This window comes from Peromyscus eremicus, chromosome 5, assembly GCF_949786415.1.
Source record: "Peromyscus eremicus chromosome 5, PerEre_H2_v1, whole genome shotgun sequence".
NCBI classification, from domain to species: Eukaryota; Metazoa; Chordata; class Mammalia; order Rodentia; family Cricetidae; genus Peromyscus; species Peromyscus eremicus.
The window spans coordinates 6535278-6562715 of record NC_081420.1 but is presented as its reverse complement, the minus strand read 5'-3'; the positions used below and the strand labels follow the sequence as shown (position 1 = coordinate 6562715).

Genomic DNA, 27438 nt, shown 5'->3' with positions numbered 1-27438 from the left:
GCTGCTCCTCTTACCCAATATTTCATCACATCTGGCTGGCCATTGATGCAGACCCTAATCTGGATGTGATGCAGGGGTAGAAGTCACTCACTACTACTGATGCAGTGATATCCATCAAAGCTGCAAAGGGTGAAGTAAAGCAAGAAACTATAAATGCCTTAGGAACAAAAGGAGTTAAGTCATGAATGAATTTATGGTTTTCCTGGGGGTTGATGGGCAAATGAGAAAAATCATTCACTTAGCCAGTAGAGTTGGTGAAGGACTTGCAGATGTACCTGATAAAGATGTGGAGGGGCGTATTGAAGGCCACTAAGAGTCAGTTCTTAATGAAGATGGATGGGAAGAACCCACGGACTCATGCACAGAGGAAGAAGAAATTGATGTGGACATGGTCTCATTTTCCAAAGCATTTCCCATTGCATAGACAAAGTAGGACAAAATGGAGTGTGATTCTCTCTAGACTACAAATCCAAACTTAACTCAGACAAAGGCTGAAGGGTTACAACCCTCAAAACATCTGATGAACTAAAGAGTGAAAACAGCTTCCAGTCTGATGTTTCCAAAAGGCTTTTGATAGACACCTATGAATTAGGGCCTTGGATCATTAATGTTGTCCGTTCTGGATATCTAGCCACCAACATTGTCTCAGCTTAATCACAGAACCACCAAAGAAAGATTTCCTTCTCATATACCTTCAGGTTATGACCTTTTGTGGAATAACAGCATATACTATTCACTTCAGGTCATCTGGTTACATTGTATCAAACCACCTCATCACTATGGGGTAATTGTCTAAGAAGTATTAGATACTTAAGGAGGGAGGGGGTAATATCCACACAAACTTGGTCATATGTTGTATTCTTTCATCAGCTATAGCTAATATTGCACTGTGCTTAACATAAACTTCATCCTAAGTGTGTTAGTTGTAGAAAAACATAGTTCAACTAGGGGCTAGTATGAGTTTAAGGCATCCAGTGAAGGACTTGAGATGTATCCTCCGAATATAAAGAAGGGGCACTATGATTTATAATTGATAAAAAGCTTGCAATTAAATAGGGGCAGTGACCTGATCAGCTTAGTGTTTTAGAATCAATTACTGTGGTAACAACGTTTAGAACAGACCATAAGTGCCAGACAAGAGTAAAGGAGGCTCCTGAAGCTGGCTTCGGGAGAGCCAACCCTTACTGCGAGCATTTGGGAGGCTGAGGAAGAGTGTAATTTCAAGGCCAGAGACTCCATCCAAGAACCCAGGAGCTTGATTTGTACCTCAGTGGTGGGGGGCTTGCCTAGCTGTGTGAAGTCCTGGTTTTGATGCCCAACACCGAAAGAGTGCATGAATGAAGCCAGGAAACAAACTTGCTCCTGAGATAGTTGAGGGATGGTGGTTAGAACAGGACAGTGATGGCAGGATGGAGAAGAAACCGAGACAAGACTGAGATTAGGGGGAACTTTACTAAGGTGACGGAGTTGTTGCTTACATCAAGGGCATTTTGTTTCCCTGTTTCCCTCCATCTTTTCCCTCTTCTCTCCCTTATGCAAGGTTAGCCTCAGCTCACTAAGTAGCCTGGGTGACCTCTTGCCTCTGCCTCCCTGAGTACCAACAGTACTGTGAGCTACCACACTTAGTTATTTTACTTATTTCTTAGATTACACAAGACAGTGGCATGGATTGCTATGTGATGCAAATAGTGAAACGTAGAAACCAAGCCCATGCCTCTATCTGCCACCTGCCCCAACCCCAGGGTTTTTCCCTTGGCAGGAACCACTGCTACTGTTTTGAAATGTATCCTTTTGGGTCTTTTTCTTTCTGTGTGTTCTCTGAGCAACCATTAGTATCAAGTTTTAGATATATAATTTATATACTTGATACTCTTTACCTGAATTTTTCTAATATAACCAATATCTTAGAGGTTTTCCTGAGTTAGTGCATAGCAGGTGACTTCATTCTTTTGACTGCTACATACCCTTCCAAAGTATAGCCTCCTTCTGTATCTCCTTTGACGGATATTTAGTTTTGTTTCCCCAATTTCTCTTTTCTAGTAAACAAGGCTGCAAAGAAATGCGTTCTCTCTTTTCTGGCTAAGGGTGGTTGCTGGGAAGAGGACTCTCTGCTCCCTGGATATGATCCTGTGTCAGTAGCTCTTTCGGTCCCTCTCCTCGGCTATTGTAGTTCTCTACATTACGGGAGTCCCCTTGGCCCACGCTCTCATCAACACTGGCTTGGATCAAGATTATGTTCTTATTTATAAGCATGATATTATGGTATTTAATTACCGTTGTCTAATACCAGGTGGGACTGCACAATTTCATTGCCTTTTGTGTTCCTGTGAACTGCTTTTAACCTTTCATCTGCCAGTCTGTAGTGCTCTGTTTTTCTTCTGAATTTGTAGAAGTTAAAACATCCTTTATACCCTAATCATCCCTGTGCTTTATACCACCGATATCTTCTTCAGCCTCGTTTGTCCTTTCTTTATGGTGTGTTATTGTCTTTTATGGTTTCACATTTGTCAATTTGTCAATCTTCCCCTTAATGGATGATGTTTGTAAGGGTTTCAGAAAAGCCTTCTTGGTTCTGCTTTCCCCAGGCACAATGACTGGATGTCCTGTCATTTGTAATTTGTAAAGGTTGAGGTTGAAGTGTCAGCAGGAAATTCATGCAATGTGAGCTCAACAGCAGATGGGTATTTCAGAATGGAAAAGAATTCAAATCCTTCACTGGGGATACAGACTGGGACTCTCAGAGTGGAGGGGGTGTTGCAAGCAGAGGTCTCAGAACACCCAGAGAGTGAGTGTGTAATGCCAATGGGACTCCACTGAACAGCAGCAATTGACACGGATGTATGAGTTAGTCACAAGCACACTGGGACAAATATGGATGCTCTGTCCCAGTTTGGATGCTCATCGGCTTGACAAGCATCTGGTATGTTAATTCATGGAGGAGAGGTGGGGTTCTTGAAGAAAAGGAGAAAGCCTTACACCTGGTCTTTACAGAAACTGAAAACTGTTAAGTGTGAGTAGGGATGACAAGAGTGAAATCCAGCATGGCCAAGGAAAAAGCTGGGGCCAGAGAGAATCAAAAGTAGTTAGATGGGAGGGTTGGAGTGACGTGCCTCTGAACAGGCACAATAAGCTGATTGGGACATCTGCGAGAGACCAGGTGTCCAGCAGGTCATTTCTAAGTAATGGCAGCCTTGACTGACAGCCCCTGTGGTGGTATTGTGTTCCCCAAAATATCATGTACCCTAATAAACTTATCTGGGGTCAGAGAACAGGACAGCCACTAGATACTTAGGCTAGAAAATGGTGGCACTCATGCCTTTAATCCTAGCATTCCAGAGGCAGAAATCCCTCTGGATCTCTGTGAGTTCAAGGCCACATTGGAAACAGCCAGGCATGTGACACATGCCTTTAATCCCAGAAAGTAAGCCTTTAATCCCAGGGAGTGATGGTAGAAAGGAAAGATATATAAGGTGTGAAGATCAGAAACAAGAAGCATTTGGCTGGTTAAGCTTTTAGGCTTCTAGCAGCAGTTCAGATGAGATTCATTCTGGATGAGGACTCAGAGGCTTCCAGTCTAAGGAAACAGAATCAGCTGAGGAATTGGCAAGGTGAGGTAGCTGTGGCTTGTTCTGCTTCTCTGATCTTCCAGCATTCACCCCAATACCTGGTTTCAGGTTTGATTTTATTAACAAGACCTTCTAACATTTGTGCTACAAGCCCCAGTGGCAATTACTTGGCACCCCAGACTGTAATTGTTTGGGGACTTGGTGAGTCAAGTTCATACCCATGCTAACAAAACACAAGCATTCACATGTTGCAGACAAAGTAAAATTTATTGAGACAGACAGAACTGCGCCTACTCAGGACTACAGGTAAGCGTTTGCTATTAACCAAAGAGTTGTGTTCACATTCCAGAAAAGTCTACATGGAAAAGCATTCAGAGTACTAGATTTTCTACATCACTATTTCACCTACAATAGGGACAACAAACGGACACTCTGGATTTGATGGGCTTTTGTTACAAGGCTACACATTGAACAGGGACAAACATCAGTGACTGAGAAAAGGTGTAAAAAGACCAAAACCACCCATTGTAGAAAGGGCTCTTGGATGTTACTGTACAGTGTGGTCAAGGCAAAAAAAAGCAAACCCGACACCAATGGCATTGTGGGATGAGCAGAGGGCAGACCTGGACAGACAAATCCTCATTTCCGGTATGTAGGCATCAAGGAGAAACTGAGAGAAAGCCATATGAAGGCATCCCCATGCTGAGAATATCTGTAGAAACTAAACACATTAATATGGCAGACAGTGAACCATGGTGGAAGAGAATTCTGAGGTTTAAATTGGATGCCTCAGCAATGGTATTAAATAACTGTAGAATTAGAGTAACAGTATCAACTGAAGGATGTGTAAGAATAAGTCAGTAAGGATTCAACTCAGTACCTGATTAAACAAGGGGATAGTCATCACAGTAGATATGCTTTAAAAGAATCATGTGGTGCTTAGAATTATTGGGATTAAATTATTGTAATTAAAGGCTCCTTCCAAACAGGGCAACGGAAGTTCTCCATCTCAGGAGAAGGCGACACAAAGTCTAATTTTAAGTACTATTATAAAGAGCTGTCTTTAAAACCCAAGGTGGGGTGTGAGAAGTGGTACTGGTGCTGCTTTCTTGATATGGGCTCCAGACCTCCAAGGGCTTTTGATTTAATATTTTAATGAATCAAAGTATCTTCTTGGAATGTCTCAGAAAACGACATCTCATTACCTTCCTGGGAATTGCCCATTGAGCACTCTTCTCCACCATCAAGATAATGTTAAGGAGCTCCAAGTGCCATCTTAATGTGACACTTGTCAGAAGATAATTAGACAAAATAAGTGGTTCATTGGGTTCCTAGAAGTTTCTCAAAGAGAAATCAATTTGCTGATTGTTAATTTGTTCTCTTGTGCATTTTTTCCAAGCTCAAAGGAAATAATAACAATGGCTTATGTTGATGGCCTAAACTGAGATTTCTAATATGTCTTTTTAATGTATTCTATCACAATTTAGCTGCAATTGAGCACCTGTTTTCTAAATTATGATCTAAATTATGATCAATTTTGAGAGTTGGAAAAAACAAAAACAAACTATGGGACTGGGGAGGATGTTGTTGAGATCCCCAAACTGAGCAAGTCTGCGCCTCCACAGAGAGGAAGCACACAGAACCTCAGCGTCCTTGTGTCTACCAGGCCAAGGGGGCAAACGGCACCATGTGTTCATTTCCCACATGAAAAGAATACTTGGGCCAAAGTAACATTGTCCATCCTGTGCAAGGAGGGAAATACTAATTAAAGGAGGCTTACTACATACAGAAGGCCAATTTAGGGTGGGAGACTGATTTGATCAAACTCACTTTTTGCCTGAGTTAATAGATCTGTCTTGTGGACTGGCTAAAACTCACTGGGGAAGGCAAGGGCAACAAAAAGATAATGCTGGCAGCCTGTGGCCAGTTAGGGCAAAGTAGAAATGGTTCCTGACAAGTCATGGCTGGTTAGGGCAACTGGCTAGGCAGGAAGCAAGTAGGCAGAGCTGGGCAAACAGGCCCTGCCCTGAACGGGGCTGCACTGAGGTCCACTCTTTGGTACTTGTGTGAAAGAAATCTGGAAGAATATAGAGACGATGTCATTACTGAAACTAGATGCCAACAATGAGCTTAGGGAACAGATCATGATAAAATGGCTTCCGTGGTGTCTCCACATGCATTGACGCGTGTCGGAGGGGAGGCTGCCGACTCCCTGGCTAGCTTCTTGTGCTATGATGAATCTCTTCCTAGGCCTCCACTGGGGCTTTCTATTAAACAATAGGTGAGAAAGAGGAACTCTTAGAGCCTTTATACCCTGGTCATAATTTGTGAATAGAAAGGGGGGGAAAGAAAACATGAAGAATCCTAACTTTTCTCCTATGGACTATTATCATGATGCTGTCTTCTTGGAGAGCAGGAGATTGGTAGGAATGCCTTAGAAAGAGCCCTTGCGGGTAAGGAAGGAAGCTGCCACAGGCAGAAATGCTGCATCCTCAGGGGAGCTTTGAGCTAAAATGAAGAAATGGCTTGTGGAGCTGCCCAAGGGGGAGTTGCATGGCTTCTGTTGGGGAGGGGACCAATTTAGGCAAACAGAGGTTTATCCAAATCAAAAAGGCTTCTAGTCACTCTGTGACTGCATGGAGGAGCCTCCACAGGCTGTAGGCTACACATGCCAAGTGTCAGTGCAAACAGGACTCCAAGAAGAATTTCATATACCAGTTTGTGTTCTGCATCTGGAGATGTTGACTATAAGCCATAGTTTTTCTAAAGTGTTTTCAGTGTATGGTGAACAATCAGACACTCAGCTGAGGTGTGTGTGCAAGTCATGTTAGCACGGACACCCATTTGTGGATGTGCAAGGGGGAGCATCGAGATCTTAGTTTTAAAAAGGGAATGAATTCTCCAAAGGGACTTTGACTGATTAAGGCTGTCATTGTAGGAAGCCAGATACAGTGACGTGAAAATTAAATTTTACTAAACACCAGAGGTGGTGGGAACAGGAGGAAAAGGAACAGCGTGGCGTGTTTTCCACAACATCTACAGGACACAAGAAAAGCACTTAGACACCATAAGGCTGGGAACCATGCTGTAATAACCACTGGTGTGGGTGATCAGAGGGTCGTTGACGTTTGAGAGGGTGGGGCTCCCCGCACTGTTGGATTCCACATAAATCACATGCTAGTTGCAAAAACCTTACAGGAGGGAAGGAGGCTTTTCTTAAGCCAGCCATTCTCTCATCCGATGAAAACAAAAACAAGAAACAAAAACAACATCCTTTCTCCCACACAACTGTTTGCAAATTCAGAACGCTCTGGGAAGGGGTCTTCCAAACCTTAGCCCTGGTACAGAGAGCAACAGCGGAGAAGAGGCCTGCTGGCCTCAGAGTCTTAGATACAAATGCAGGCAAAGGAAGCGACTTGCAAATCTGTGCCAAAAGTGTGTCCTCTTCCTCGTGGGCACTACCATATGTACCCAACCTCATCTTCTTTGTCATCGTCTTCGTCCTCATCATCTTCCCTCACAGCCCGAGTATGCACCCTCAGCTTCCCCTCTTGGTCATTTGGTGCCAGCTCCCGCTCGTCTTCCAGATCATCCAGCAGGACCACGGAGCCACCGCTGCCAAAGTCTCCCGAGGTTTCCTGCTCCTCTTCTAGCACAGGAAGGAAAGACCTCAGGTTAGTGCCCACTGTTCCTAAAGGCCCATGCGGGCTCCCTATGCTTATGACTTGAGTTATAGGATAAAGCCAGGGCATTTACTTCTGCAATGTCGGAGCTCAGCTTGAAACAGTCTCTAGGGCTTGGCCCTGTGAACAGAAAAGCTGTCCTGGTTAATTTCTTATCAACTTGACACATTTGGGAAGAGGAACCTCAATTAAGAAAATGCCTCTATCAGGTTCCCTATAGTCAAGCCTGTGGGACATTTCCTAGATCAATGATTGATGGGGGAGGGCCCAGCACATTGTGGGTGGTGCCATCCCTGGGCTGGTGGTCCTAGGCTGTATAAGAAAGCAGGCTGAGCAAGGCATGGGGAGTAAGTCAGAAAGCAGCACTCCTCCTTGGCTTCTGTTTCAGTCACTGCCTCCAGGTTCCTGCCTTGTTCCTGCCCCTGACTTCCCAATAAGCTCTTTCCTCTCCAAGTTCCTTTTGAATACAGTCTTTATCACAGCAATAGAAAGCCAACTAGAACAGGGCCCTTGAGTACCCCAGGTGCCTCAGCCTTGTCAGGAAGGTCGCAGTCTTAAGTTCTGTACCAGTGACAGTCCCCTGACTCTTAAACTTGTCTACTCAGTGCTATTGGTGAGTATCTGCTGCTAGCAAAACCAGCTTTGCATGAGGTCATGGAGTTCCAGTATTTCTGTCTCCATTGCAGACTCATGACAGCCAGAGTTGGCTCTTGGAATTCTGCTGTGATCCTTACACAGTGAGGTCCCCTGGGTCAGCTGGGGCTGGTGCAGGAGGCCTTACTCACCGCAGCTCACAGTGCCCTGTTTCCTGGAGCCAGCAAGCTCGTTCCCATATTTATCCACACACCAGCACTGCCCCGTGCTGCCATGACACTGTGTGGCTTTGTAGTAGCCCTCCTCGTTACACCGAGGTATGAATGCCCCTGTGGGAACAAAATGGCCAGTTTAAGTCAGAGAAACAAGCATGGAGGCTTGGGGTTAGTGCCGTTTAAGACAGGGAGGAGGGCTCACATGTAAGCAGAAGATCTGCTGCAGGGCTAGCAGGAAAGAATGGGGGTTGGTTGGTTACTATTTTGTAAACATTATAGGGACCTCAGCCTTGAAGAGGAAGTATACGTTGGACTCCAGGAAGCTCATTCTCCAATTAGGCTTGGTAATAGCCAAAAGTACTGAATAGTTATACATATTCTGGGCACTAGTCTAAACCATGTACGTTATATATTAAACATATTCACATAATTTATTTCCTTTGAATACATATACAGCTAGGCATTTTGATGAGTTTCATGTTTTTGCTCAAGTATGCTTGTGATAAAAATTTGGAGAGTCTGATCATTAATCTTAATTACCAACTTGATTGGATTCACATTAGTAAAGCCCATCACTGAGAGGTATCTTTGAGGGCATGACCTAATCAATGGGTTAATCCCTGTATGGATTCATAACAGGCTGGCATTATTGGAAGTACAGCAGTGTAGAAAGACATAGACAGTTAAGGGGCATGTGATGGCAAAGCAGCCCCCCTCTCCAGGGTCTGACTGAAGCCCCATGACAGTTGAGAGTAAAGAATTCCACCACAATTAATATTTCCTATAAAGATTGCCCACGGAGCAACAATACTCCTTCTATATTGAAATTTTCAAATATGGATTTTAAAATAAAAGCAAACCAAGCTGAAGGCCTGAGCCCATGTGACGCCTCTTTCAGATATTTCCTGAGATGCTCACTAGACAAGGCTCTCAGTCTCTCATGTGCTTTTTGTGGTGTCACGTTTTACCTTATCAGCTGGAATCCTCCTGGCATTCCTCAAGAGCCACCCTGGGATCTCATTTAGATTCCTAGCAACCCTTTGAAGGTGTAACTTCAGAACCCACTAAACTTGTAACTTTGGCTGCTGTAAAGACAGTTAAGTGCCACCCTCCTTGGGGAATCCCACATCTGTAATAGTGTGTCTTTTTCTTTCCCCAAGTGCCTCTCTTTCAATGGACCATCTGTGTTTAAAATCACTTTGTAATGAACTTCAGTTTTGCTTCATACTGGCTGGCCCCAAGAATCCTTTCTGTGGTGAGATCAGGGGTCTGGCATTACCTGAGTGGAAGCCCCTAAAGGAAGAAGGAATGCCTTAGGGTGCTAGCCGCTGTACTGGGCTGCATCTGTTGTGTGCTTCTGCTGACTGGAGCAGATGAAAGGTAGGAGGCAGGGTCTAGTTAGAGGAAGTATGTCACTGGGGGCATGTAAGCTTCCTGTATTTTCTTGATGTGAACTGCCCTGCCATGATGGCTGACACCCCGAAAACAGTAAGCTGGAACGTACGTTTTAGCCTTTAAGCAGCTCGCTCAGGTATTCTGTCAGTGATGAGATCTTAAATGCACTGTTTCTTTAAATTATTTACAGCTCTATTTCACAATTTGGTTCATGGATCAGCAACATAATCTGATTCTAAGTCAAAAGTCCATTTTGATTTTCTTTTTAAAAAGAACTTATTTGAGTTTAGTGTGTGTGTGTGTGTGTGTGTGTGTGTGTGTGTGTGTGTGTGTCCTTGCCTGCTTGCATGCATGTTTATGAACTGTGTGCATGTAAGTCTCATGGAGACCAGAAGGAGGCATCAGGTACCCAGGAACTGGAGTGACAGACAGTTGTGACCTGCCATGTGGGTCCTGGGAACTGAACTAGGATTCTCTGCACAGCAAGTGCTCTTAACCCTGGAGTCATCTCTTCAGCTCCCTGCACCCCCAGAGTCAATTTTGAGGGCAGTAAATGCCTTCCCTCTGTACTGGGTTTGGATTGTTCACTTTTAAGTCGGGACCTTTTTGCCTCTTGCTGTCAGGCTTCCTCTGTTCTGTTAGTTTGTGAAAGGACCAGCCGTTTCTAATGTGCGGTCATGGTGTCCCTTCTTTCACTTGTTTATTCTCTAATCATTTCTGGTTATTGTGTTCTTGGGGTTTTGAGTTGAAATCTAGTTCTGTTCATTGTTTTTGATAATGTGTTTGAAGTTACGTGTGCTTTTGTGGGCTTCACGTTGTTTCTGTGGAGTTGGTGTGTAGCCCTTTTATATTTTCATTCAGCCAAAATTTTCAGCTCTGGATTTGTTTTACTTCCTTGACATCTCTTTTCCTCACTGTCTGGGCCAGTGAGTTTGAGATGCGCTTATTAAAAATGTGTTTTATCTATGGGACTGCCCATGACAGGTATTTCATGCAAATCTGTATGACTGCATATGCAAGTATGATTGTGAGTCACACTGTTCAATTATTCTATATCCAATTTGTGTCTACTTGAGCTGCGTTATTTGTGAAAGTCTCTTATACTTAGTCTTAAAGTAATGAGGACACCGGCAGGCTATGACACGTCTTACTTCTTAGAAGGTGAAATGTTTGCCTTCCCAAATGTTCTCATGATATAAAAAGGAGCATTTTCCATCTTCTAATTTCAATTTTTTGTACATATGTTTTAGGTGTAACTTTGAAGATACTTTCAAGTTACAGTCAATACTTCCTGTCTCACAATATGTCAGTCCGTCCCATGTGCACTGATTGTGATTGTGGACTCTTTTGTTTCAAATAACTCTGGACTTTGGAATTATATCCTTTTTTTAATATTAAAAAAACATTTAAGTGGAAAATGCTAAAGGACTACTGAACTTGATGTATTTACATTTCTATATCTGCATAAAGTAATGATTATAAATGTTTGTTTAAAAAATTATTATAGCCACAGTTTGACCAAAAGTTTAAAGGATTGATAACAATATTACACCCATTAAAAGTCCTAAGAGGCACACAAACCGAGTTGTACTAATCAGGGCAGCTTTTACTGTTATGAACCTGGTGTTTGGATCTGGTAGAATGTTATTGGTGATTTTTGTTTTAAAGATGTTAACTATTTGCATATATGGTTCTCTGTGTATATATGTGTATGTGTGTGAGTGTGTGTGTGTGTGTGTGTGTGTGTGTGAGAGAGAGAGAGAGAGAGAGAGAGAGAGAGAGAGAGAGAGAGAGAGAGAGAGAGAAATTTTTCTAGAATTGGATGTGTTTTTCAATCCAGGAAGAGAACACATAGAACGGGAAATGCTGCCCCCATAACCTCAGCAGTAGTTGGAAACCACAGCGCCTAACAGACCACAAATAAATTAAAATTGGGCCGAGCCTTCAGGTTGGTGAGAAGCAGGTGTTGTACTAAATCTATAATTTAATAAGATTACTGCTTTTTCTAAGTAGGTAGTAATTATAACTGATTATAATTTGTTGTTGCTTGTTTCGTTTATTTATTTGAATCTGAATATCCCTGAACACACAGTTGTTATATTAGGAGATTTTCTTCATGCAGAAAATAATTTATAAGCAATATAGATGGCATTTGTGTGAATCAGTCTGGGTGAACTCAGCATGTGGGAGGGTTGAGATAAGACACAAGTGGGATTATGGTAGGAGAAAGGCGGGCAGTTATTGGATCATATGCATTGAGAACATGAAAATGAGACATGTCAGGTGGCATACCTTATATACAAGTCATTAATTAATGATAAAATCACCATTGCTATGGAGCTTTAAAAAATATTACAGTTGCTTAAACTGCATATAGACCATGGGTATATCCTCAAACCTAAAACATCACCCTATGTAGAGGAATACAATTAGCCATCAGAAGTCCGTGAGTTGGATAAAACCTATGTAGGAGATATCCAGACATCATACCTTCAGCCAGAATGACGTCGTTTACACTGACAAACCAAGACTGCCAGGGTTCAAAGGCACAAGCTAAATGTTCTAGCAAAACTGAAAAGTACAAGGCAAGCCATGGAAATAGGTCTCAAAAGAAGAAGGAAGAGGGGTGCACTGTGAGGTGACCCAAAACTTCAGAGGGTGTGGGGCCAGCGTTTGTAGAATGCTTGCCTTTGGCAATCTTTAGGGAAAATGTGCCCATCCCCTTAAAGGAAATAGATTAACTTCTGAAATGGTGGGCTGCTTAGGGGATGCATGTGCCTCTGAATGCTTAATGAGAATAATTCGGAATTACTATGTTGCAGCTGTCTGCTCTTTTTAACAGGGAGAGAAAGCAGGTTCCCTTTTCACCAAATGTGATTTACCAGTGTGCCAGTGATGGCCACCACACTCCCTCCCCGTCCTGGAGCTAAGAGGACCAATAGGGAGCCTGTACTCCTGCAAATGACCTACTTCCTCCTTAAACCCAATGCAGTGTCTAAATAGGTGGGAGACTTCCATCCCGAGAGGCACATGCCCTTCAACACTATCTGATACATTCTGGTAGGGCCACAGATGGTCTTGTTCCTTAAATGGACAACTAGCCCTGGCGAAGAGAAGAAATAGCCTAACTGAAAAGCCTTTCATTTTGAGAGCTGGAAAAACACTCGTGGGCTCTATTCAATGGCTTTCTGTGACAGGGAGAAACCCAAAAGTTAGTGTAGCCAGAATCAGAGCTCCCTCAGAGAACAGAAGACTCTGAGCATGGCCGAGCTGCCTTCAACCCTGGCCTGACCTCTGGCTTCTCTTGCTGGCAGAGGCCATCCTGTGTGTGCCAGCTGCCTGCAGGAGCTCAGGCTGGGGGAGAACGAGGCACTTCTTCCACAAGACACTGTCCCTAATTGAATAAACACTGCAGCGCCGAATGTTACAAGAGATGTGGATGGTTTAATTAGTTGTTCTAATGAGTGGCAAGGAAGTGTACTTACCCAACAGGCTTTTCCCCTTGCTCAGCTTCTGAATTCTGTTCATTTCATTCTGGCAAGGGAGACCTAGAAAATAATTTATGGAAGTCAGTTTCCAGATGGTACAGAATATAATCTCTAATGATTGACTCCACTCTTGAAGTGAAATGTAGGCAACGACACACCTGGGTGTGGAACTGTTCCATATGTTGTTGACTGTGTAATAAAACAAATTCAAGCCATTAGTGTTACTAATTTTAAGAAAAGCTGCATATCATATGGCACTTAAAATAGCATGTGGAGGCTACTTATATAATATAGGGCACCTCCTACCTACACCAAACCAAGCAATACCAAGTGTGGCCCAAGGATGTTTTCATTTTCTCAGCAAAGGAAGCATCCAAAAAAGGCCTCTCAGAGCTAAAAAACTGATGCTAAGCCTTACAAGAGGGCAAGAACTCTGAATATACAGACCAACTAGCCAGGGATGTCAATGCTTGACCACTGCAGCTCCTGTCTCGTGGGAGAGAGGTTAGAAGCACTTAGGCATGCCTGCATGGACACGGTAGCCATGTGGAAAGGCAGTGAGCTAGCGAAGCCATTCAGAGCCAGACTCCATCACGGTTCTCTCTGCCTCCTGAATACTCAGGCCCCCAACATCTCTTCACTACTTTCAGCTGCTGAGTTCTCACTTGTGAAACATATGTCGTGTGAACAACCACCCAGGAAAGTGCTGTGAAGGACAGACAGGGAGCCATATGGCTAAGCGCGGATGACAGGGAAGGCATGGACCTGTGTGGTCTCCCTGGAGAAGAATTTACCAGTAGGCAAAGTGACAAAGACTTGCCTTTGTCAGTCTTATGTGTTTGGTGGGTCCTGCCATGGGCTCAGCGTCCTTGTGGCATGGAAGGAATTCTGCACCTCTGTACCCACAACCATCTCTCTCTACAGCGCCACTTCTGTGTGTCACTGTACGGGCTTTACAGCACCACCTGGACATTACTGCTGCCAGGTGAGGAAGACGGAACTGCAAGACACATGTTTCTGACTTCAATCAGGGTAAGGAGTGAAGCAAATCCCACTGTGAGTACGAAAGGAGTACTTACTGTGACTAACACTACCATTTACTGAAATGTTAGAATGGTCTAGAGCTTCTTAAAATCTTTATAACCACCATACAAGACAGGCACCGATATTATGAAATTCCCATCCACAGAGCAGAGACAGCTGATGGGTAGAAGGATGATCAGACTGATTGGAACAGAGCACTGTTCTAGTTAACCACAAGTTCTTCAAATTTTCCTGCAGTAGTTTTAAAAACAACTGGTTTAAAGAAAGAAAAATTAAACGGATGGAAACCTACTTAAACACAGACAAGAACAAGACAAACACACAATTTTTTTTTTTCATTTTTAAAATGAAAAATTCATGCTGGAAGTTATTTGCTGCTGAGCAGATGACAACCCTTAGTGGAGGGTTCACTAAGTCGGTGATTCAAATGACAGAGGGAACTGTGGAAGAGCAGAGCTCAGGACAGAGGTATGCAGGCTCAAAGATGACCGAGACATAGGAAGAAAGAAACAGACAACAAAAAGATGAAGTTCACTTCCAAAGCCAGGAGATTTAAATGAAACATCTCTGTGGAGGCTGAGAAAGATGATCCAGAGAGAGAAAAGTTCTCAACACAAACTTAAGTGAAGAAAGGCTTCCTGCAAATGAGAAAGAATCGAATTCTAGAGTTGAGAGGCATACGGCATCACATCTCATCGATGCGACACACTGAGATAAGGCAGATTTTAGGAAATGAAGGGCCTTGAGTGGAAGAAGAATCCTGCATAGTTCTTTTTTGTTGCTTTTGGCCATGGTGCTTCAATGGGGTGGCTTAGAAAGCAAGGGGCTTAGTCTGACCCACACGTCAGGAGGCGAGAGTCCACTGGGCTTTGGAAGGCATACCATGCAGATAGGAGCAAGAAGGTGGTTGGTGACATTTCCTCTACACACAGGAAGCCGAGGGAGGCAACAGGCAGTGGGGAGAGGCTCTACCTTGTAAAGGCTCCTCACCCTCCCTCAGCAGCATCACCAGCCGGGACCAAGTGTTCAAATACTCCAGTCTATGGGGGACATTCTCATTCAACGCAGAACAAATCCCTCTAGCTTCCAAGCACAATGGTTACATCACCCGTAAAAGAGAAAAAACTACCATGGCTTCATGTTCTCAAGAATAAAGCAGGACTATTTTCAAATATTTCTACTAATTGTCTTCTAGAAAGATAACTTCCAAGAAAATTTTGAGAAAAATCTCAGAAAACTAAAACATCCATACAACTAGAGAACACCACAAGATCTCAGGTTTTCCTTGGGTCATGGGTCACAGAGGTCATTGGAGCCTTAACCATAAAGTTACCAGATGTCAACATGTGTAACATCTCTAGCTCCAGCTCTGCTCTGGAGAAAAGCCCGGAGTCTTGAATGTATTTAACATTGACCTATAAATTCTAAGTGTGACACCCTCATCATCTTTAAGCTTCTTTATGAAATTATGAAGCAAATCAAGCAATAAGGAAGAACATGGAGGTAAAACGGAAGTGAGAGAAGCATACAAAACAAAAAATATTTTCTCTCAAAACTAATCCTGGATGCTGCATCGTTCCAAGGCATACCACAAGTGGGAGTCCTGACTTCTTCTCGCACATGCCAAAGGGGAGCTTGTCCAGAGATAGCCCTGTGGCCAAGCACCTAGCTCAGTACCCTGGGTATGGCAGTGCATAAACTCAGCCAGAGGGCTGGTCAGACTGTGCCATAGCATTGTAGACCAACGTGAACCAACTGCTGTCATTTAGCTCCAATTTGTGTTAGCTAACATAGAGAGCAGAAAGAAACGAGGCACAACGGGAAGGGGAAACAATGCAACTATAATTTAATAGTCAAAGAAAAATGTATCACTGTTTGCACACAATGCAGTTTACACCAGAAAACACCAAGAGAGCCGACCAGAACAACTGAGACAGAGTGAGAATTTGGTGAGGGAGGAGAGGGAAAGAGGATTCGTTTACAGTCGTGCCAAGACGGGAAACCATGATAACAATGAAGCTAAAAACGAATGCCACCAGCTAGGACACGCCTCTAAGCTAAAGGACTCAGTATCATATGGCTGAGAGCGGTTTTTAATAAATTGGACAAATGCATCCTAAAGTTTAGGAGGGAAGGAAAACATGACTATCCAGACCATTCTGGTATAAAAATTGATGGCAAGAGAGGAGAGACCTAGAATATACTCAGACGCAAGCTCGGTCAACTGTGATTTAAACTGTTTTACTAAACTGTGAGCTAAATGGGATAGAATTGATTTATGGATATTTAGGAAAGTGGGACTTAGTATTCAGGAATAAATCTAAGACACATGCACATATATCAGACATGCTATTCACAGGAGAAAGATTAGTCAATAAATGACAGAAAGGCAGCTAGGTGGTTATCTTCAGGTTTGGAGCAGCAGCTGAGGCCTCCTGGACTGTGTGCACACATAGGGAGTAATGCAAAAGGTGATCCAACACAAAACCACCAAAGTTAGCAAAAGCGTGAGAAAGCTGCTTTACTAGATTCAAGTGGAGAATACCCTTCAAAGCCTAATGCAAGCTTCATGACTTAAAAAGGCATAGAATAAGAAAAGGAAGACATGCAACTGTGTCAAAATTTAAAATTTTCTCACTAAGAAGAAAAATGCACAATGTCAAAGTTGGAAAACAATTGCAATATTCATCACAAGCAAGTCTCTAAGTCCATAGATTTTCCTACACAATTTAAATAGGAAAAAAATGTACAAAGAACATAAAATTATTTTGAGGAAATAGAAACCTGAGTGTCCCAGAGATGAGCCAAGTTACTCAGATTCATTCATGATAAACAGAATGAAGCCAGTGGGGGGTGTGGCATTGCTTTTGTCCCACTTTGGCAATAGTGACTAGGTCTGATACTGTCATGAAGAAACAGCATTCTGAATTTTTTTCTCTCACCAAAAGTATCTAATACAACTTCTTTGGAAGGCAAATTGGCAACTGTGCTGAAACGTAAAGACTCATGCTCTGCCACTGGGGATATACCTGAGAACTCTATGAATGTGCACATGGAATTATTCTTCACTGAAAGCTCTTTGGAGTGTCTACATTTTTGATGTGTGTCCCAGCATCTTTGTGCACATGCATAAATATTGCAAAATTTAAATACTATTAGTAGACAGCCAGGCAGACTTCTGGCCCACTGGGTACACCCCAGGAGGCAGAGAAAGAAGTAAAGCCAGACAGGAAAGGCGACCCAGGGGAAGGCAGAGCACAGCCACCGGATGGAATGCTGCAGCAGGCTGCCTCCCTTGCCTGACTTTGAGTGACAGGAGACTCCTGATATCCTTCTCTATATTCCTTACATCCAGTGTCTTTTGTTAGCTGTGGTTTGTTATAAGCAAAATATTATAATTAAGGAGAATTCATGTGACAATGGGAAATAAGATCTTCTTACATTTGTATAATATTTTTCACACTGAGAATCTCATGGTGGCCTTGAGAATGAAGTATCGAAGGTTTCTACACACCCATTTTATAGATGAAAATGCTAAGCATGGTAAGGATGCTTTCTTTCCCAAAGGGAAGAATTACTCAGTGAGGAGCCACCACCATTTCACTCTTAGTTTCCTGAAATGTCATGTTAAAAGTAGACAGGTGCCCTTGGGCTTGCTGTCCGTAGGGCGATTGACAGCTGTGTCTTTCTGGGCACAGATCTCTGTGCCCTCCTGCCCAGCGCAGCTGCGGGCCTTTGGGTCCCACCTCACCTCCTGGCTTCTGGAAGCAGTAGCACCACTCATTGTTAGAGAGTTTGCCGTCCTTGAAGGAGTCACAGGAGTTGAAGAGAGGCTTGATGCAGGGCTCATACTTGTCTAGGTAGATGGCGTTGATTTCCGAGTGGTCCAGCAAGAGGTCATAGTTCATGTCCAACTTGTTGAACATCCAGCCCAGGGAGTCCTTGCAAATGGGCAGGATGCTGGTGTCAAATCCTGTGAGAGAAAGGGGCAACTCAGCCTACCAGGCAGGGAGCACACTCTGCTGCCCCAGGGTGGCCAGGGTGCAGCTACAGTGTCCTCTCTTCGGGCTATTTCCTTTATATATGAGACATATAGTTGTCCAAAACACAGCCAACTTTGGGGAAAATATCTTCAAAAATGAAATCGTTCCCTATGATACTATATCTGTGGTATAAATATGAGTTCCACTGTCTATAAACCTGCTTGCAAGATGCATCTGAAAGGAGAACCACAAGCACACTGAAACATGAGATGTATAATACTGAAACCTGAGCTTACCTATTTAGGGAAAAAAGGGAGACTCAGAACAAAATACTGGAGAAAGGAGTTGGGGGTGGGGAGACAACAGCAGGTGAATGAGACTCAGCGGCTCCATCTATCCCATAGGACCCTTCGGCCCAGTCTGAGGCTGGAGGGCAGAGCACCCAGGACCTGCCTCTCTTCCCTTTCTTCTTTTCTGCAATCCCCCAAGGAGACACAGGAGATAGAATCCAGATAAACTCAGACAACCATTTCTTTCTTATTTCCCCAGGGAAGGGGAAGTCGTTTTTCCTTAAAAATTTCTGTTTCTATATGGAGACTGTAAACCAGGAATGCTTGCTTGCTTACACTCAGCTACACACTCTGGAAGCCCTAGCATGATGGACAGACACCAAGCTCATCTTTCTCTCTGAGTCAAGGGATGGTAAAAAGCCAGGCTTATTTTAGGCACTGAGTCTTGAGGAATGGCTTTATTTTCCTAGGACACTACAGATAAAATGTTTCTAAGTGCTATATGCTTCATTATCTCACGAAATCCAAGTAGCAGTCATATGAAATGTCATCATTGCTACCATATAGACGAAGAAATAGCAAGATCATATGATTTCAGAATTAGGATTGAAACCCAGGCAGCCCAGTCCAGATCTAGAGTCCCCACACCATGTCTCCCAGCTCCCCGTGCCTTCTTTGATACATCTGTCCTGAAAGCATCCATCTGGGTTAGAATGCCATGCCTGGGATACAGTGTCTGCAGCACAGGGTCCTGATGAGACAGACTGTCCTCTTCTGTTCTGCACCATGGGGAGCCTTGGTTTAGTGGGACTCAGAAGATGAAGCAACATCTTCACGGCAAATCTGCACAAAAATCTACACAAAGACAGCAGCTACCTCCTGTGAGCTCTCAGAGGAGGCCAGGCTTTCCCCCCCACTGCTGATGCTCACTAATCAGGTTAGAAGATCTCTGAGGGGAGACCTCCATTTTCTCTTTAATATCCTTGGCACTTTGGGCACGTCTTATCAGTAAAAATATTTGTTTTCCAGCCAGATAGGAGTTTTCTAGCCAGTTTTAAATTTACCCTTTTAAATAAATCTTCACATATTTAAATTTATTCATTTTGCTACCAAAGGACAACATCCTTTAAATTTTTTTTCCAGATGAGGACTATGGATGTGACATGGCCTCTTTTTTAGTGACTATCATGATTATCAACCAGAAGAAATGCCAAGCTGTGTGGCTTAGTCAAAAGGTCAAGCCTGCTCTACCCCATTTCCAGTTTCAGAAAAGGGCACCTGCACCTGGCATATGCAGCTGTCAGAGACAGAGGACAGAGCTTGGAGCGAGGCTTGGGAGCTGCCCCTCAGGACTTACTGCTGACAGATGTGTTTCTCTTTTCTCTGGCTTCCTAGGACCAAACTGTCCTTCCTCTACACCTCCCCTCCCCCCCCCCCCACGGCCCTGGTGGCTTCAGATCATCAAGCCTACAGTGGCTTTGGGAACTGAGTTGACTCCTAGGTATACTGGTATTTCCCAGGCTCCCACCTGTCTACAGAAAGGCTCTGAGGACTGATTGGAGGCTTCGAGGACGTTTCTTCCCAATAGCCTGCTTTCTGTGGAGAAGTTATTCTGAAAGCCTGGGGCTGGGCTGCTGTTGGGCGACTTACAGACAAGCTTTTCTAGATGGAAATTAGTGTTCACAAACTCCCAAGGAACTTCTGGGAAGAATGGGAAAAAAGAAAAAAAAAACCCAAACACCAACAAAACAAAACAAAACACCTCTCTCACCTCACCATCCTATAGACACGGCTACCACGAACTACCTCCGTACAGCACATTCTGAGAAGCACGTGTTACGTCACCATTAAGGCGAAAGAGTCAAGTGGCTACACTAAGCATCCCTTCCCTCAGGACTCCTCCTTCACCTCTCCAGGAAGCTGTGGGTGTGAAAGGATTACTGAACGTTCAGATCACTGTTTTTGTTCTTGAGACAGCATCTTTCCATGTGGCTCAGGCTAGTTTGGGTCCTGTCTTTAAAGGATCCTCTTGTTTCAGCTTCCCTAATATCTGGGAAAGCATGCGGACTGCCACACTGGGCTGGAGAGCAGAGTGGACACTTCTCACCTCCTGCCTTCAAGCGAGGAACATTACTTTCACAGTTCCATCCAAACAGCCGGAGGGAAGGAGGCTGGGTAATACCTTGTCCAGGTCATCTCAAATGCACCCAGCCAAAGTACCTGGGTAATACCTTGACCAGGTCATCTCAAATGCACCCAGCCAAAGTACCTGGGTAATACCTTGACCAGGTCATCTCAAATGCACCCAGCCAAAGTACCTGGGTAATACCTTGACCAGGTCATCTCAAATGCACCCAGCCAAAGTACCTGTGTAATACCTTGACCAGGTCATCTCAAATGCACCCAGCCAAAGTACCTGGGTAATACCTTGACCATGTCATCTCAAATGCACCCAGCCAAAGTACCTGTGTTTAAAGGATCAGGTGGATCAGTGATCTCTAGTGTAGCAGTTAGCACAACTACCTTGGAATTCAAAGCATGGAGAGGTGGAGTATAAGTATGTGTGGGTTCTGGGGGCTCCTTCAGGAGCTTGAGTGTTAATAGGGAAAAGGGGAAGGGCACCCGTCTTGGTTCCTGGTGAAAGTTAAGCCCAGCTGCCCAGTATACACAAAAAGCACATTATTCAAGCTGCTTGCTACACTGTTGCTTATATTAGCAAAAACCCAAATGTCCCAATTAAAGGCTCCTTAAGTTGTTATATCCATGATTAGGATCCTATTTGGCTTCTGCAAGAAACTACTCAATAACATGAAAGCATAATGATATTTCTAGGTATTTAAACTTCCAAACGGTATACCAGCCTATAAAGTGTGTAAACTTTCCAAAACACATGAATTTCCATATACAGCAAAGAAAAGTACTTCAATGTAATACCATAGCATGCTTAAGTTGTTAAATGGGTAGGTAGTACTGTATATGTATGTATATATTTACACACACATATACACACAACTTTTTCTATATAGTATATTTACTAAAATATCTCTATAAAGCATGATCTCTTTGAAATCACATTTTTCCAAAATAAAAGATATATCTCTCTTGATTCTAAAGCATCACCCCTCTTTAATAATTTAATGTTTCTAAAATCGGGACTTGTTTTAAATCTCTTTAACCAAAATGTGCTGGTGATAAACCCATGTGTCTGATCATTGAGAAGAGGGATACTTAGTGTGAAATAGCAAGAACAGAGTGGTCTTACTGCCTTGGGCTGTATCAGAGCTGGTAGGCTTGATGACTCTGTTGGCATCCTCATGAAGAGCCCCGAACCAGTCCTTCAGGCGGGAAGCGAGGTTCCTCAGCTCCTTGTCTGTGCAGGCTGCAGGGAAACACACAGAGCAGATGGTGAGCACCCGGGCTTTGCACCCTCAGTGTACGAGGTCATTGGCCAAGCTGCATTCAAGACAATCTTCCTTGCCCAGACACTCTGAAAACACCCCCCCCCCCAAGGGATGCTACTGTCATAAGTCAAACGTGGGACAAAGAAAGATTGTCCTTGATTCCCAGGACAGACGGGCTGTTCAGACTTGAACTGTCTCAGATAAAGCAAGCTGCTGGCACTTCACACTTGTGCAGCATCCTCCAAGTCTGACTGACATCCCTTTGCTAAGGACATAAAACTTGTTATTGCAATTTTGCCAGAGAACATGACACCTTCCAGTATGCTCACACTAAGAGATTAACCAGCTCATGCTCCTAGGAAGAAAATGTCTATGGTACCACAGGAGCCCATGAACAGCAGATTGCCCATTTTAGATTAGGACAAGGTGGACTTGTGAATTTGGCCTCATTTTTTTTTTTGTTTTTGTTTTTTGTTTTTGTTGTTGTTGTTTTTGTTTTTTGCCTTCCATGTACTCATCGCAACTCTCCACTACTGACGGGTAAATGTCCTCACCATGGAAAAGCTCTTTCTGCCTCAGCCCTGGTGGCTGATACTGATAAGGACAAGAAGAAAGCCAATTTGATGGGTGGCAGCAGATAAGTGGGTGCAAACTATTTGAGGGTATGTAGTAGGGTGTGACTTGAGAGGGGAAATTCCAAAGGAGGGGATGATGGAGAGACTGGAGCGGACTCTGTAAAGCTCTCTGCCATTTCTTCAGGGCCCACCTTCATTCTGAGTGAGAGAATCTTAGCTAGGGGTGCAGCAGTGGGATGCTCTCAGGACCCTGGAAAGGAAGCACTTGTTTTGTGTCCTTCTGCAATTAGAGAAAAGTTTAAAAGCCATGAGACCAAAAGGGAACCAGGAACAGACCTTCATGACTGTTAGCTTTTCCAAACTCTAAAGCTGGAGTAGAGCAAGTGAGCTAAGACGTTGAGCACACCACTGCTCTAATGGGGAGCTAATCTGGTCCTCTCCCCGTGTTGAGAGGACACAGCTGGTGCCTCAGAACATGCTGATGCTCCAAGCTTTCCCCTGAAGCCTCAGAGGGCAATGATGGAGATACAAAGTGTCATCCCAACCCCACTCCAGCCTCCAGAAAGCACAATGCTTGACTGAATCCCAGTGCCAGGCCCCAGCAGACAGCCTTGTTGTTGGGGAGAATGCAGAAGAAAGTGATCCTCGGCAGGCGCTGTCCTCATTTTACAGCGCATGTCTACTGAACCGTGGGTTGGTGAAGCCAGCTTTGCAGACCTCACCCAATAAAGGTCTTTCTTCAAGATCAAATGGGTGTGAAAGTACAGGCCCAAGCTGCCTCCACACAACTGCCATATTTCATCCCTCCCTTCACTTCACATAAGATGCAAGCTTGAGTCTCTGCATGGCGTCCAGTGGATGTGTCCAGCTATAGATGCCAAGCTGCTAACGACCCGGAGGTCCTGCTTTGCCTTTAACACACAGACCTGACTATAGTGTGAGACACAGGTCGGAAGTGGAACAGACTATCTTGTTAGTAGTAGAATGTCACACCATGGGGTCACGCTGACTAGAGTGATTCTCAGTTTTATCATCCATCACAGACCTATCCCTAAATCCCCTGGGACCTCAGTTTCCTTATCTGTAAACCTGGGGTAATAAGGTCACAACAAACCTGACAGTATGGTCCAAGCTCTTAACAAATGACACGATCATTTGCAGAATGTGCGAGATAGAGCTTTAGCTCTTTTCTGTAATTATTATTTTAAATGGAATGTTTAAAGGTAGGCTTAGTGCAAGCAAGTACTGTACATCTCAGAAGGAAAAACTGTAAACCAAATGCAAATAATCAAAACTGGCTTTGGCTACCCACAAATTCGTGCAAGTAGATACTTGTGTAATCCTATATAAGTGAGTTAATATTAAATAAAAGTACAAACTAACTCCTCGGGTACATGTCCCATCCCAAGTTGGCTCATTGCCCACCTGGCAGAGACCTTGCACTGGGTAGCACAGATGCAGATCTTGCCACCAGAGCAGGCTGCTGCACTGGTTGGAACTGGGTGAAGGTGGCTTTTATTCTCTGATTTCTAACTTCACAGGGGCTCCCCATGATAACTAGCTACCCAAATGTGTGTCTTTCCCCCTTCCCTTTGGCCTTTTGAGCCAGGTTGAGAAGATTGTAAGCTCCCACAAGCCACCTCCCAATACCTCTGCTAACCTGTGCTCATAAACAGGAAGAGAAGCCGTTGCTGCCGAAGGCCGTTCACTTATCTACTCCAACTCAGAGCCTCTGAGGACCAAGCCTGTGCCTTTCTGACCTGCTCAGCTCTAAACAGTAGTATGATGATCCAAAACCAGGATATGAACTCTCCAGCCAATCTCACATTTGGAAATTGAAAATTAATAGCACTCATTTTCTGTCTATCGCTAGTGCACCATCTATTTAGAAATGTTCTCTGAGCAGAGAAAATTGCCAAGTCAACTCGCAATGAAATCACTCACACACTGAAAGATAAATTAGTCAGCCATGTTTGACTAAATCCTGAGACATGCAGGTAACCTGTATATTCATAAGCCTGCTGGATTTCCCCCAGGCTTCACAGAGCACGGAGGCCAGGCATGGCTGAAGGAAATGGGCAGCGCAATCTTGAAAGAGTGAATGTGTCACTCAACAGCAAGTCCGGGAGCAGGGAGCCATGGCATGGCTGGAGTGAGATCAGAGGACAGAAACAGAGATAGAAGACACTCAATTACTGGGCCCAGTTCACTCGGTATCTTCAACGGAGTGGTCTTTGTGAGGAGAAAGCCAAGCACAGTCTGCCTGGAGCATGATATATTCCCGAGGAAATAGTAAAGGGTGACGGCCTGCAGAGAGCCATTTGTTCCGATTTGGCACTCCAGCCACAGCACAGGCTGGCTGCCTCTTAAGATGTCCATCACTCCTCCAGATGGTGGGACTAACTGGAAATCACAATTCAGGAACTGGGAAGCCAGAGAATATTTCCCAAGGAAAAGTAATGTTTTTCCAGAAAGAAACTGTGAACCACACCCACCTGCCATTCCTGTACTCTGCCAGGAAGTGGGACAAATCTTGTCACAGAGGAGTTCTGTCCCAACCAAACCCCTACGTCTCCTGGTGGGAGAATCAGTCTGCAGAGCAAATGATGCTCTCCTGGGGAAATCTGGTTAAACCAGGACAACCTGGACCCTGGTCTGTTTTGCTACATTATCTCCCAGCATGTGGGCATCACTGAGGTCAACTGTATTCGGTTCTGCTCCCTCCCTGTCTCTATCTGGGTTTCTGTTGCTCTCTTCCTCCAAGAAGTCTCTGCTCAGAGTCCTCCACTGAAATCCTGTTTTCCTGCCTGGTCACTGCATCTTTCTTACATGACTCAGTCTGCTCCAACAGGACCAATGATGACCCCTCCAGCAGTGCCACGGCCAGGAGGCAGGAGGTGGTCCTTCAGATATTTGCCCTCAGAGCAGACACTTGGAAGTTGCCCTGGATTTCCTCATGTTCCTCACCTTCCCAATCAGTTGGCCACCAAATGCTTGTTTCTCTCACTGTCTCCACTGCCTACTCCCGTCTGTCCACCACAACTCACAACTCTTCCCCCCGGGTTAGCCACAGCAGGCTCCTAACTCCTCTTCCAGGCTTACTCTCTACAACCTCCCAATCCGGCAGCTACAGTGAGTGACCATTCTGAGTTGGACACTGGGTCAAGTTACTTTCTTGTCTGGCTATTTCTGAGGCTCCTGGTTGCTCTGTTGGCTGAGCCTAAGTCCACGATTTAAGTGGCCCGTGGGGTCAACCCATGGTCTTCCATGCGTTGGCCTTGCTGGCTCCCCCACACATTCTTTACCTCAACATCCCTAACCCTGTTGCCTTGCCCATGTCTCCCTTACATCTCAGCTTTAAGGTTCTTTCTTTTCCAAGGTCTTCCAGCCCAGTGCCATCTCCCCCTTGATCATAAGAGCATAAACTAGTACCGTTAGCCCTCAGCATGGAAGGCAGCCCGTTACCTGTTTGAAGGATGCTCTCATTATGTAGCTATTGATGGACTTTCATAACCCTCTCACTGCCTTTTGTAAACTGTAGTTTTTCCATCTGTGAAATGGCAAAATGAAGCTTAGCTCCTGGCATCATTGCATGGAATAAGATATCAGCAAAGCATAGCTCACAGCTACTGGCATGTAGCAGGGACTCATATCCCAACTATCTGCATGATATGTTGGGATTTTATTGTTATACTTTATTTTTAAGCCTGAGGAGATACTGATGCTATAAAGAATAACATCTCCCCTCATTTAGTTTATAGCTGTGCCAATAGAAGACCAAGAGACTGGGGTTTCAATTTCTGTCTGCCTTCTAGTTGGATAAGCTGTGTGATGGGTGATTGATGTGACTTCCCCACACCCACATTCCCAGCCTTATTGTAGGTGGTATGTAGTAATTGTTCAAAATATATTTATGGGAACAAAACATGAATGATTGATTGAGCATATTGGTTGCAAAGTCCCAAGTCAAATGTTACACTAAGTGGTAGGATTGGGGTTTGAAGCTAGGCTGCGATCTTGCAGAGCCAGTTCTATGCTGGCAGGGTCGGGGGAAGCAGCCTCCTTGGATAGACTGACTGGGCTTGTGGGTAGCCAGCACTAATGAATGCAATTAATAAACCTGGTCAGGCCTTCCCCTGTAAGGGAAGCTCCTCCAGTGACACAGACAGCAGCCGGCCCAGCACTTCAGGGTGGAGGGGGCAGCGAGTGAGGCTCTCGCCTTCATTAGCTTTGGGGTGAGAACAATGGCCATTCGGGAGGACTGCAGAACAGCCTGCCCTGTGGCATATGTACAGTCACTGGGGCTTCATTAGGGAAAACAGTACCATTGCACATTATTCTACGACGTCCAGAAAGACAGCTCACTCCCCCAGGAAACCACAGCACTCAGGCAGGGAAGGGCCCAGGTAATAGGACACTCTCCCAGTGGACTTCTGTCTCTTTGCAAAGTATGAGCAGACTGCAATAAGCAGTGGCGGCTCCCCGGGAGCTAAGCAGTCCAGAAAGCCAATGTGGTGACTTTCTCCTCCAACCTTCTCACCTCCCCACCCCAGAGGCATGCAGCTCTGATGGGTATGGAGTGTGCTGGATCTGAAGGCCCCCTACAGGAAGTGCAGTTCAGGTGATTCAGATGGCAGAGGGAGATGGGGGTGCTGTGGCCAAAGCTAGAGACAGGGCCCCTCTTCTGTATCACTGCAGCTTGGGGCAATGAGGAGGAAGAGAGATGGCTGAACCATCAGTATTATCTTGTGGGGAAGTTAGATTGCCTGGAGAGCAGCTACTAGGAAGAGGCAGCCATGATGCCTGGTCCCTGTCTCCAGCCCTGGGCCCCTAGGGCTAGTCCTTCCCAGCCCCTCTACCCTCCCACAGACAACACTAAGGCCTGGTGAAGAGCAGAGGAGGAAGCTTTAAAGTATGCTGCAGTTTTGACAAAGAAGGAGCTATGAAATTAAAAACTGCACCCAACAGCTTAGCCTAGATCCTAACTTAGTCTCCAGTTACTAACGAGTGTGGCAGCTGAATGATAAGACTATTCCAGAAGGCTAGACTTCAGAGAGGACATATGCAAAGGTACAGAAAACACTGGGGAAGTGACATAAAAAATGCAGGTGGTGACTGGATACACATTCTTATTCAAATCTAGTGCTAACACCTACCAGAGGGACGGACATAGGCACCTGTGACTGTGTCCCTGTGTTAGCAGC

At 44.5% G+C, this 27438-nt stretch overlaps 1 protein-coding gene across 1 annotated transcript in view; it reads right to left on the bottom strand.

The window, feature by feature from the left end:
• Positions 1–6634: 6634 nt before the first annotated feature.
• The window catches only part of Spock1 (SPARC (osteonectin), cwcv and kazal like domains proteoglycan 1), a 279458-nt gene continuing 258654 nt past the window's right edge, over positions 6635–27438 (bottom strand). Inside the window, exons 6-10 of the mRNA XM_059262399.1 lie at positions 21521–21637; positions 17737–17958; positions 12939–13001; positions 8035–8172; positions 6635–7215 (exon numbers count right to left, since the gene is read on the bottom strand). Of these exons, the coding sequence (XP_059118382.1) occupies positions 7025–7215; positions 8035–8172; positions 12939–13001; positions 17737–17958; positions 21521–21637 (731 nt within the window). The 3' untranslated portion in view covers positions 6635–7024. The remainder of the gene's footprint in view (positions 7216–8034; positions 8173–12938; positions 13002–17736; positions 17959–21520; positions 21638–27438) is intronic.